We start from the raw sequence: 13,097 nt of genomic DNA on the forward strand, positions 1-13,097 counted from the left end.
ATGAGCATGTCGAGGAAATACAGATGATCATGTTATTTCAATGACATATGTAAGAAGTGGATGAATAGCTCAAGACCCTGTACGCAAAGGTTCATAATTTCTCTGAGAACCTGGATTAAAACATAAATTTTAGAAACATTTAATCTAATTTTAAAGACTAAAAGCTATACTGAGTCCACAGGCTCCCCTGACAGACTGTTCCAATGTTTAATTATACTCACAGCTAGGAAATTATGTCTTATTTCAATGTTGAATTTGTTTGACTTCAGTCTGCAGCCACAGGATCTCGTTATGCTCTTGTCAGCAAAATTGAGAAGGTTTCCACTGTCTGATATTTGTTTTATGTCTAAGTATCTATTCACAGTGCTCAAGTGAACTACTCTCAGTGTTTTCTTTGAAAACATGAATAAGCTAAGCTCTTTAAACATCACAGTATCCCACATTTCTATGTACCCCATGCTTGGTTCAGAGGGAGGATCACTTGCCTATTTTTACCTAATATTTCCCTTTATAATATTATAGCTTATTATTAATTGTGTAACTATAGTACTCAGAGCTACATTCAAGGTCAGGAACCATTGTGCTACATGTTGTACACAGAACAACAAATAGAATAGCTTGTCTCATGTGGGAGGCATTACAATAGAATGAGAGGCATTATGCTGTATTGAGATCTCTTAATCAGACTGTTCACATCACTTTATAGAAGTAATCTGTCCTCATTATTTACTGCTCCTACCAATTTTTGTATTATCTGTAAATGTTGCCAATAATTATTATCATTGTCTTAGTCATTGTAAAAATATTAAATAGCCAAGAACCATTTCTTAGAGGAGTTGAATACAAATTTCCCTTCCTTTATACATATAAATAAGATGGTAACATATTGTAGTGTGTAGTCTGCAGATAAATTCACATCTTGTTGCTCCATTCCAACTGGTTTGATAGCATGTGCTATTGAGGAGGCAAATATTGGCACACACAAATACATGTATGACTTTTTCTCTTTTTATATTACTACAATAGACTTCCAATAATCTGGCACCTTTTGGACCTCGGTGGTGCCGGATTATCAGATTTGCCGGAGAATCAGGAGGTCCAGTACAGCTGCAAGGCTTAACAGCTGGCCAAGACACAATCTCCCTCCCTCTCTCCTCCCCTTTCCTTGTCGCATCTCCTCTGTGCTGTAACCTGATCCTTCTTCCCCTTTCTTCTTCGGGTCTCTCTCCTCCCTGCTGTAACCTGATCCTCCTCCACTCCCCTTTCCCCTTCGCTTAAGCAAAGCTCTCTTCTCCGTACTGTAACACGATCCCACTCCCTTCCCCTCTCCCCCAACCTTATGCTCCCTTTGGTTACAGCCAGCATGTGTGCTGAGCGGCAGGCTTTTTAATCAGCTGGTCAGGAGCGTTTGGCATTTTGATGCCGGAGTATCGGGAGTGCCAAACAGTTGGATGCCGGACTATCGGAGTTTTACTGTATTAAGTAGAGAGAAAAAAAGAAATGTACTGTGATCAACGTTCACTTATCTGCTTCTCCACGAGCTCATCACTAGCACAACAGCAAGTTCCCCAAGAAGAGAGCAGCAGCCATTGGTTTAATTCAGTTACAGTCTATATATCCAGCAATGGTATAATAAATTGTTTTATATCCACCAACTCATTAAGTGCATTATCAGGAACGTTGAGAGGCGATAAACCCATTTTAGAATGTGTAGCTAAGGAGAAAGGGGTTGTGCAGACTGACAATTTTGTCTGTATGCATTCCAAAAGACTGTACTTAAAAGTAGAAGGTATAGCAAAGCCAACTTAAAAATTAACAAAAAAGAATCCAACGTATAGCTACACAATCAAAGTTTAACATATTACAAGATATTTTGTATTGCTGCTCTTAATAGTAGCAGCTAACTAGTAAAGGATTGAAAACCACGGTGATCTCAACAAAATCCCATCTAATAGTTCACAGAATCAACAGTTAATTTAAAGAATAAGTCTTATTGATGTGAAAGAACGTTTAGATAGATTTTTCCTATAAAGAGCATTCAAAAAATCAAGCCTATGATTTTTTTTTCTTTTTGGTTTAATTAACTAAATGCATTTAATGCTTGTGAAAGGTGCTGCCAAATCAATATCTCTGTAGACCAACTTGTTTTACTTATCTGGAGAACAAATTAACTACAGTAGTAGTGCCAGGAGCATGTTTCAACCCTGACTTGGCGGGACTAGGCTGCCTCTTCAGTTCTATGAGTAGTTGAGTCAATATGCTCATTCAGTCTTGTTTTCTGAGACTGCCAGTTACGGGGACAGTGGTTTGCTTTGTGTCACCATTAGTCAGCTAAGTTTTATGTTTTGAATCCATCAACTTATTTTGCATAAACAATCAAACAAGTTCACATGGAATGACTTTTGATCAGTAGCAGCTTGGAACAGGATTCCAACCGAGACCTGAATTCTGTTGCACAGTATCAGTTCTCTTTAGCATAATCCATCCTAATTTTTTACTTCTAATGGATACTGATAATCATCTTATGCTATCACCATGTCAAAGTTTCCTGGCCACACTTCCTCCTGGTGGAGAATCCATTACAGTCTATTCCTAAATTGAGAGAAAAGGTGGCCCATTGTTGAGAGAGACAGAAGTTGGTCCTTCCTAATATCCTTCTCCCTAATATCCTGAGATGAATATCATCATGCTGCCTACATCTCAGTTGTTGATTCTGACAGAAATATTTTTCTTTTGATGATATCCATCTAAAATGATATCCATCTAACACCTTTCATATTCATAACACTTGTGTTTCTGTTTTCATGATTGCCATGATAGCTTTATTTTCGTTACATTAATCAAATACTACCAAATAAGCCTAATCCTTATCAAATGAAAACTACAGTCTTTTTCCTCAGATGAGTGGCTAGCAGTTGCGTTTCAGATGTTTAACTGTTTTGGAAAGGATATCAGATGACATGTGTAACAAATTCTTTTGTTGATATTTCATCTACTTTTCTCATTCTTACTGCATTAAAACTAAGAATGTTAAATTTAAATTAATCAACTAATCCAGTAATCAATAAGGGCACCTCCACCTTTGAAATGTAGCAAGAACCCTGCTGGCTCTTGGAACATTTCAAAAGCAGAAGTGCCACAGGGAGTGCAGGGCCTGAGGGAACTGCTTGAGTCCCCTGCTGGCTCTCCATGCTTCCCATGCACACTTTGCTTTTGAAATGTACAAGAGCACTTGTCCCTTGCTCCCAATGCACTTCTGCTTTAGAAATGAAGCACAAGTCCCACTCATGCTGCATTTCAAAGGCAGAAGTGCCTCCAGTTCCCCGCTGAGCCCCTGCCCCATCCCACGGAGACAGTGCTGGGGAAAACCGGCATTTTTAGCCAACTCCCCCCAGCACCAGCTCCTACTCCCCCGCTTGCTACCTGTCTCTGATAGAGGCAGCAAAAGGGGATAGGGAGAAGCGACTCGTTGAGTCGACTATGCTTATCGAACTAGTCGACTAGTCGCTTACATCCCTAATTAAAACCCGACATTATAACAGTGTTAAATAATTATGTAATTTATTTTTATCTTTGTGTCTCTGTCTAGCTCCTCCTTTTTCACTTTCACGTGCATTTTATTGCATCATATTCTATTGAAACTCAGTAATAATTAAATGATAAAATTAGGTTTTGTGGTAAGCTACAGAATATGTATTATTTACCTTCAGGATTGAAATGGCAGATTTACTTTGTTGCTAGAGTTTCAGGTAAACAACTATTGAAATGGTTTTTGAAAAACGAGTAAAACTGTTTTTACACAGTTTTCTATGCCATTACATAGGAATTGATTGGTTTCATACATAAGATGATATGCATTTATCTGACAGTGATTTATGCAGTCAGTGTAGCCTGAGGGTTAAAATCTTTATTACACTTAAGTGATGCTACTACTACAGTGCGTGTTGTTTGGCCTGTTTGCATTAGCTTCATAAAACATCTCCACAATATAACTAGTAGTGGAGTTTTTCTGGTTTAACTAAGGCCTAGTCTACACAAGATAGTTGAACAGTTTGTGATGTTAAATAGATTTAGTTAAACCCTGTGGAGACAGCCTACTTGTGTAAACTTGTGCATCATAATCACCATTTTAATAATGTTGACATCTTTCTCACAAATCAGTGAAATGAAATAAAATAAAATGTCTGCTACAGATTTTATGGCAGTTACAAAAGTTGTGGGTTCAAGGATTTGACAAGCTAAACCTAAGAGAAAAAAAGATCATTCTTCAGGTGTTGTATCTTCCTAACACCCAACCCTCCTCTGTACAGGAGATCTACAAACACTTGTATTATACATGGGCTTTTTGTAGTCATTGGAGGGAGGGAGCTGGATCTGCTTTCTGTGGCATGAAAATAAAATACCAGACAAAAAAAATGGCTTTCACCTGAAATTTTAAATTAGAAGACAAATGGAAGAAATGGAGAAGGTCCAAAATAATGTTTCAATTGATAGGAACTTCAGAGGAAAATGCACTTGCATCAATCATAAGTTTGTACAAAAGAAGAGTGATAATGCTAGTTAAGAAGAGCAACTGAAGGGAGCAGAGAGAAAGAAATCTAGTTTATGAAACAAACATTAATTTAGATTATCCAGTAAAGGAATTGGGTATATTTCAATATACTTCTGATATGGAACCCTGTTATGTTAGTAATTATATCTCTAGTATGGCCCATAAGTAATTCTGTAACAGTTGATAATTGGCTCCTAATCTAAATCAGATACAATTTTAAGTAGACTTGAAAACATAATCTTTCCCAGCTTTGGCCTGTTAAATTACCCTGTAGCTGACTTGTTAAAAAAGTGCCTTAAAACCTTCCATAATTATTTTCATTGTATGTGATGACATCTATTGGTATTGTTAAAGACTAATATCATTAATTGTATATTACCTGATTTGTAAATTTTTCTGTGAATTTAGAAAAGTTTCTATTTTGGTTTTTTGGTTGTTGTTGTTTTTTTTTACTCAACAAAACAGAATGGATTGTTTTAACACTGCTATTCTCTAAAAGGCACATTCATAATTACATAATTTAGAGACTCCATTTAACATGGAAAGCTAAGTAATTAATCAAACATCTTCATTGGGAATGAGAATTGGGATCTTCCAGGAGAAGAAGATGCAAAAGCATAGAGCTATGTTTTACTGTGTTAAGCTAACAGCTCGTGAGGGTGAGAAATTATTAGTTTGTAAACTACAATGATATAGATTATTAGGGACTATCAGAAACATTCAGCAGTAATTGGGTTTTATCTTCAATAGAAGGCTTTTCAGTTCTGTACCTCTGTATTATGGATTTTACAGTACAGTTTTCAAGTTATTGCAAATTGTATATTCAGTTCCAGCAACCAGCAAATCCCATCTGAAGGCCATATTACTCATCTTAAGAATCACTGCTTGTGTTCAGTGCTAAGGACACGTAAGGACACAGTCCTATTACTCTGTTTAATACATACATTTATATTAATCACATGCCAATAAATTACTTTAAAAAGTTGAAGTATATACAGAGATCGACCGTTTATATCTGTTGAGGCCAAATTTTGCATCTAATTAGATTGTACCTGAGTCTGACACCTTTTTATATAAATGTTGTCAGGCAGTTCTTTAGCCTCGGGTCATTAAAAATAAAACAGCTTGCTTTTTGACCTCTGACTTATTACCTATGGCTATTGTGTGCTTTTAATTTAGGAACAAAATATTTCCACCACTGTCTTGGTGGCACAACTCTCTGATCACCTGTGACTTACACCAAAATGTAGTTATACCACATAGTGTGAAATTGGAAAATCTGTTCTGTGTGTGTTCTAATGGATGTAACGGTCATTAAGTATATGAGTCTTCTGACGTTGTAATCAGATGTGATTCAGTCTGTTAAATATCCATGAAGCAACATCTGCTTCACAGAGTGACCTTCTGCTAAAGAATACTTAGCATCTATTAGCAGATCATAGTGCAGATCTGCCTTATTTGAAATGCACTAAACTAGAGTAGTCTACTGCTGTTTAGCAGCTAGCTTGTAATAATTTATTGCAGTTAAATAAAGCTTAAAAAATTCCATTAAATAATTATAGGGATTATATGCATTTTGAAAACCTTTGTGTTCTTCTGAAATTACCCATTTAATTTCAGGGTTGGTTTGTTAAAAAAAGCTGAAATCTAAAGGCACATTAGGGGATCTGTCAGATGCTGTTTTCTGTAGGTGTTAATAAAATCAGATAAAAAAAACTGAAACAAATTAAAACCAAAAGCTATTTTCCCATCTGTTGTATATTAATTAGAACTTTGTGTATCAAGGGTAAACTTGCTCTTAGAGAATGTCACTGAATGCCTTCTAATAGAATAATATGCAAATATATTAGATGATAGAATTATATTCAGTTTCTCATTCTGCTTTGGTTGTAATAAAAGCCAGGGTGATGTATAACACACTTCAATTTTCTTTCTTCTCAGAGCAATCGCCAAATAACCAAGGCCAGTCGACCCTGCAACCTTTGCCACCTTCTCACAAGCAGCATTCAGCACAGCATCATCCTTCTATCACCTCCCTTAACAGAAACTCATTGACAAATAGAAGGAATCAGAGTCCGGCCCCGCCGGCTGCTTTGCCCGCCGAGCTGCAAACCACACCTGAGTCGGTCCAGCTGCAGGACAGCTGGGTCCTTGGCAGTAATGTGCCACTGGAAAGCAGGTAATCACTTAGGGACCTATAAGAGTGTAGAAATTATAATGAAAACATTTAACTAAAATAGAAGTAACCAACAATTTGTATTACCACTTATTTAATCAGCAAAATTAAAAGCTGTGAAATATAAAACTAAGTATAGTTATTTTTGTTATGGCCCTCCTCTCCAAACCCACACTGAGAGTGGCTTTTCAGGATTGCCATGTTTATCACCTAATAGTTGGACTTTGGAGATGTCTTCATTTTGTGAACAATAATTTCTCCCGTTTTCATAATCCTTTTGGTTTTAATTATTGTCAACATGTTGCTCACCCTTGTTTGCCAGACATAGATAAGCCAAACCAATGTTGCTGTACAAATCAACTCATCAGGGAAGGGGCTCTCATAGTGTTTTTCCAGCTCTGTAGTCCTTGCTCCTTTGACAAGAGTCTAAGCAAGTAGGATAACTCCAAGCTTTATGTTGTAGGCCAAGAAATCTTATTTTCTCATTACATACTGCATGCTTTGTACATACTGCATACTTTAACATTTTGCAAGAGCAAATAAAATGGGGAGAGAATTCCTTTTTAGTTCAAGATTTATGTAGGAAGATTTTTGTAGGGTTTAACTCAGAGCTAAATTTGCATACCATAACTAATTAACACTCACTGAGTAGTCAATCAACAGTAATTCACTATTGTCACTTAGAAATTTTTTATTAAAGAGAAAATAAATTTTCCAGTTGAGTCACCAACTGAATATGCATAATTGCATAAGAGATGGCAATAATTGTTTTGACAAATATTTATGAAATCTATGTCAAGTCATTCTTTGAAGCCTAGTGGACCAAACAATAGTCAGATCTGATTTTGACTCATGTAAAGCATGTGACTTAGAGCTAGACACTACAGTAGGCACTTTTGTCATTCCAGGGGGTTCAGACAATAGGTTTAAATCTCCCTTTCCAATGGAAATAAATAAATTTGGCTACTCCATTTTTTACCTTTCTTGAAAACTACTGGTGTATTTTTTATATTATATGCAGTCACTGTGGTATAGGAGTACACTGGGTTTTACCCTATTCCCATTATTAACCATATTCAGAAACAGTCCATTTACAGAATGAGTGAATGGGTTCTGCGGAAGAGCTCACTGCTAAGATATGCAGTCTTTTCAGGACAGCCTGTGAATCTGCAGTATATTCATGTTTTTCTTGATGCTTGCTTTTATTGCTGGGGGTTGGCACAGGAGAAAAGCAGGCATCTATTTTTCAGTATGTGTATAAAAAGGAAGATATATATTTTAAATTAGAATGCCCTTTGCAAACTGGATTGGAATATTTTTGCAAAGTACACTTGTCATATCTTTTAAATGTTGTTAATCTAAACATCCAGTGTTGTTTGAACATTCAGTTCCTGAACCCTTATACATGAACTGAAATGTGAAAATCTCACTCTGTAACCAGCACAGCCCTACTGTAGTTTCTCTAATAGTCTCACTTGCTCTTGAGGTGAAGAACAAGTCTTATTTGTCATTGATTTTTCCTTTTTTAGTTAAGATCCCCTATAGAGTGTGATTCTCAGGCTCAATTTCAACGATATTAACAACTTTATCTGGGTTAAGTCTCTACCTTTATCTCTTTTTCTATATAGTGATTTCTTTCAACTCTAGCAATTATTTTAGCTTATGCCCATACTCAGCTTTTTTCCTAACCTAACTTAGATGTCCTGCAATTTTTCCGCACCTCTCATTTAAAGACAGAAAATGCAAAAGTCAATTGTATGTAGATAACCACTCTTCTGTGTCTTTAGGCACAAGTTGGTGATGACAGATCAGTGAATGACACACGTCTCACTACTGTGAATAGCTCAGTAGTGTGAGGCTACATTCTTGTATATGTATGTGAGAAAGCAGTGTATGTGGAAAGAGGTTTTTAAATTGATCCTTTTGGAAAAATTCTCATTTTGATTTCAGAGCTGGATTTCTAGATATATATTTTATAAAGTTGGAATCAGTTTTATATTTAGTAGAATATTTGTGGTTTTGCTATTCTATCTTCTGTCAATATTTGTAATGTGATTTACTGCTGTTACTGATTAAATGTTTAGATTGTGAGGTAGTTGGTTAATAACATCTAGCAAAGATTCCTGTCCTTTTTATATAAAGGATTCTCTTTCCTTAAAGTTTTATGAGAACCTAAACCCAAACCTTCCATAATCCGAGTACTTCCTTTCATTTCTCCATACCCCCTTGATATATTACAGAGAGTAATCAACAAATAACTTTGTTTTGATGGGAGTATATAAAAAATTATTTTAATCTCTGATTTCCTACTCCTTGTATGATTTTTTGAGGTCATTTGATGGCATAGACTATTTGCCTCTTCTCCCATCTTCTCCTGTATGGTCAGCTGTAGGAGCAATATCTGTGCTGGGAAAGTCAAAATAAGATCAATCTAATAACTTTTGAAAGAGTTTAGAAGCAAGGTTGTACAAAATAACTCCACATTTGTCATTTAAAATCCTTTTTAGAAAAGCCTAGTTCTAAAAATGTAGCAGAGATAATTAAGTGCATGTCTCTCTTTGTAAATACGGGTTAAATTGTTTAGTAGTTACTTATTAGGTGTTAATAAAAGGGCTCATTTGTAGTCATTTAATAAAAGATTTATTAGTATACTACTCTATTTAAACATCTTTTTGAGCATTGCTATCTCATTAATTATATTTCCATAGCTTTTTCCTTGTAGTGTGCTAAATGCATTGCAAATTATTAATGTATGAAATTGCATATTGAATTAATTCTTACTTAATACTCCTTGTCTTTTAAGTATCTAAATGCACTAAGCCTCTTTAAAACAAGGTGACTTGATTATGTGTTTTAGGGGAGTATACAAGGCATAATAAGTTTAAATGCTTACTTTTCTCAAGAAAGCAAAATTAACTCTTGTCTCAGTAATTTTTTCCAACAGTACTTAGAAATTTTAAACAGCAAGCTGAATTTATGTTCATGGAAATATTCCCAGGCTCCACTTTTGAAATGTAACTTTAAGAATGTTATAATTTTATCCAACATCTGTATTAAGGTATGCATGAGTCAGAGAACCTTTTTGATTCATGATTAATTGAATTGGCAATATGAGATGTATTCAATTGTCAGAGAATGTGGAATTGTGTTTTTTTAATGGAGTGTGAACTTTGTTTTCAGCATTCAGGCAGACTAAACACAATTTTTATATTTGTAAGTTAATGCTGTATTTTTCCTCAGTTGTAAATAAAAAGAAAATAAGTGGGAGCATTAAACTGCATTAAATTATCTAATAATTTTATTGTGGAAAAGAAAAAGAAAATTGTCGAAGAAATAATTAATGACTGGCAAATATTTCAACACCTTTGAAGCACTTAGTTAAAGCACTAACAGTCTAAAATGTGGAAACATTGCATAGGTTTATTATTTCCAAAGCAGTCAGTAAAGTAGACCTAAACTTCTTTTAAGTATATGAAGGTTTTAGGAACTGTTGAGGCATGATGAAGCATTTCTACAGCTGCAAAAGAATGTGTTTTTATTGGGGTGATTTCCCGTGAAACTAGTGCCTTTAATATTGATTAAGACACTGAGAAATGGTGTATTGATCATTTGTAGGGAAGTCTTAAATCAGTTATATAAAGGCTGACTGACTCAAAAAATGCAATGTGCTTAAGGGAAAAGGAGTTAAATCTCCAGTAGTTTTTGTGGTTGATCCAATAATACTATGTCCAGATCAGTCATATTCCAAATTCATGATCTTTTCAGTCAGCTTCCCAGTTCTTCTCATGTGATAAGCTGCATTCATGATTTACTCCTACTGACATTATTTGAATAAGCGAAATTGCTAGTATTGCATTCAGTGGTTTTTAAAAAGTATAGTCTACTCAAATTTGAAAAACTTCAATCTAATTTACTGTTTTTGTATCTTATCTCTGTATGTAGAAAATTAGGAAATCAAGCAGTTCTTGCAAATGGTCATGACAGCCTTATAGAGATGGATGTGTTTACTCCAACATGCCACGATAGCAGTTATGGGGATGGGTACGTGACTCTAAGTGTTCATATGATGCTAGCTGCTGACACAGAATGAAAGATGTGACTTCAAAAGCTGATTCAATTGTCCAGAAACATTTGGGATGATGTCTCCTAGCCTCTGTTCAGTTTTAAAAATTATATTACATTACAAGCTATTGCATATTTTATTATTGTAAATATAAAAGTACATCAAAGTTTGAAATGCCATATTTTAAGCTTATTTTTAGGAATATACGTATCTGATGGAAACTGTGATTATGCAGCTTCCGGAATCATATACATAAGATATTTACTATGCAGCTGTTTTCACTAAATAAATATTATGAAATTTATTACAGTAAAACTACAGAACAAAGTGGAAGAACCACCAATATTAAAAGTTACATTTTTAAATTTTTGCATTAAGTTTTTTTAGCATCCAGCATAAAATCGGAGCTGCTAATCAATATAAGTGTGGCAACAGAGAATTTTGAAGAACATTTCTCAGTAAATTTCCAAATATTTTTTTCTATGCGACTTTTCCATATGTACTTAATTTTTCTATTAATGTATATATACTATTTGGACTACATTTCTGCAGTGCTGACAATATATTGCCACATCATGCAGTATATTTAGATTCAGACCCCATAAAGGAAATACCTGACAAAGGAACACAGCTTCTAATGAATACAGTGCTACTTAATAATACAAAATGGTGAATTTCAGAAATATACTGTACATCGTAAATCTTTTCTGTTGTCCTTTTTTTAATGATATGCTTAAAAGAAAAACCTCATCATAATTTTGACACCCTAACTCATGTTGCTTATCTTAATCTCAGAACAGTCCCACTGTAATCAGTGATGCTACAAAACATAAGGCCTGTGTAAGGGGATCAGTATCTAATCCTATGACATGGCACTAAGGGGACAACTGCCCCAGGGCTCAGTGATTGAAAAGGGCATGGGACTTCCCGCTGCCACTGTTGCTACTGCTGCAGCAGCGGTGGCTGGAGTTCCAAACCCTTTAATCACTGCTGGAGCCCTAGGCGTCATGCTCCAGGGAGTGCTGAGGGCTGCCTATAGTAGGCACAGCATGCTCTGGGTGGTGCTGAGGCTGCCTGGGGGATGATAGCCCCAGTCATCCCACTCTGCTCAAAGCCCCACCTGAGCCACCACCACCTCTCCCCCGCCCAGGGTTCTTGTGAGTCTGTCAGCCTCACTGTCCTCAGTAACCAATTGTAGTAGAATATTTTAGTATTGACTAAGCGAATCTACTTCAACTTCCAACAGCCCTTTTAATTCCCAATAAGTTGAAGATTAACATCAGTATAATAGTTGTATATTAAATTTATCTAATTAATTTTAATCAAATTTGAAGAGAGCATGAAAAGCCACCATTAATTTGTAAAATGTTCCTGTTTTTTAAAACTAAATACGTAGTATACTGGAAGAAATAAAAAAGAAGTAAATGCTGTTTCCTCTAGATTATTTACCACAATGCTCATTCAGATGTATGACTGCTAACAAGCAGACTTAATAGAAACATGCATATTTGTATTATATATGTTTGTAATGGCCCCCCTCCCCCAAATGCGTGCATTTTGGCAATGGAACTACATTGTGAAATTACTGTGAGCTGATACATTTTATTGCTGTGTTACCTGAATTAGTATCTTGTTTGTAAGCTTTTCATTTTTAAAATTACTCTAGCAGGGATCACCTCCTGGTGTGAAAGTTGTCCAAAGATAATAACACGTCAATTCAAAAGCATAATAGATTTGAGAATACAGTATGCTATCAGCATGAAGATGCAGTTTATCAACAACACTAACACACTGTGTCTCAGCTAGAATCATTATGTATTTGTTCTTTTGTTTTCATGTTGTGTGTATTATTTACATTATAATATGCTATTTCTTGAAGATTGCTTATCTTTGCTATTTTTTATTTTCCCAGTGAAGAGCATATTAATATAACACATTTGAAATAATATAATAATTAATAATGACACTTTAACATAAGTTGTAAGGATTCATATGCATAGTTCTCGTGCCTTATTTGTTTCCAGAACATGCACTATAGATTAATTATTGAAAAATGGTTTCACATCTCACAGTGCATCTTATGTTTTTATTCAATTTACTTAATCTTAGGGCGCTCTTTTAATCTCATGTATGTTAATCTGTGTATCACTATATATTTAGTAAATTAAGATACCCTGATGTTATATGAAAGGCCTGTTTATCTTTAACCTGATCTAATCTGATACCCTCACCACAAATTATATAAATCCCAAAATTTGAGTACCAAAGGAAGATTAAACATCAGTGAAATTAAATTGATGTTCTAC

General features: G+C 35.1%; 1 protein-coding gene across 23 annotated transcripts in view; it reads left to right on the forward strand.

The window, feature by feature from the left end:
- TENM3 (teneurin transmembrane protein 3) overlaps positions 1–13,097 on the forward strand; it is a 2,294,790-nt gene that overhangs the window by 2,080,961 nt on the left and 200,732 nt on the right. For 22 of the 23 annotated variants that reach the window (XM_075930244.1, XM_075930245.1, XM_075930247.1 and 19 more), the window contains 2 exons: positions 6,494–6,731; positions 10,671–10,769. The exons of the other annotated variant lie outside the window; for it this stretch is intronic. In XM_075930244.1, coding sequence (XP_075786359.1) covers positions 6,494–6,731; positions 10,671–10,769 — 337 coding nt within the window. The remainder of the gene's footprint in view (positions 1–6,493; positions 6,732–10,670; positions 10,770–13,097) is intronic. 23 annotated transcript variants of the gene reach the window in all.

Source organism: Pelodiscus sinensis, chromosome 5, assembly GCF_049634645.1.
Source record: "Pelodiscus sinensis isolate JC-2024 chromosome 5, ASM4963464v1, whole genome shotgun sequence".
In the NCBI taxonomy this organism is placed as follows: Eukaryota; Metazoa; Chordata; order Testudines; family Trionychidae; genus Pelodiscus; species Pelodiscus sinensis.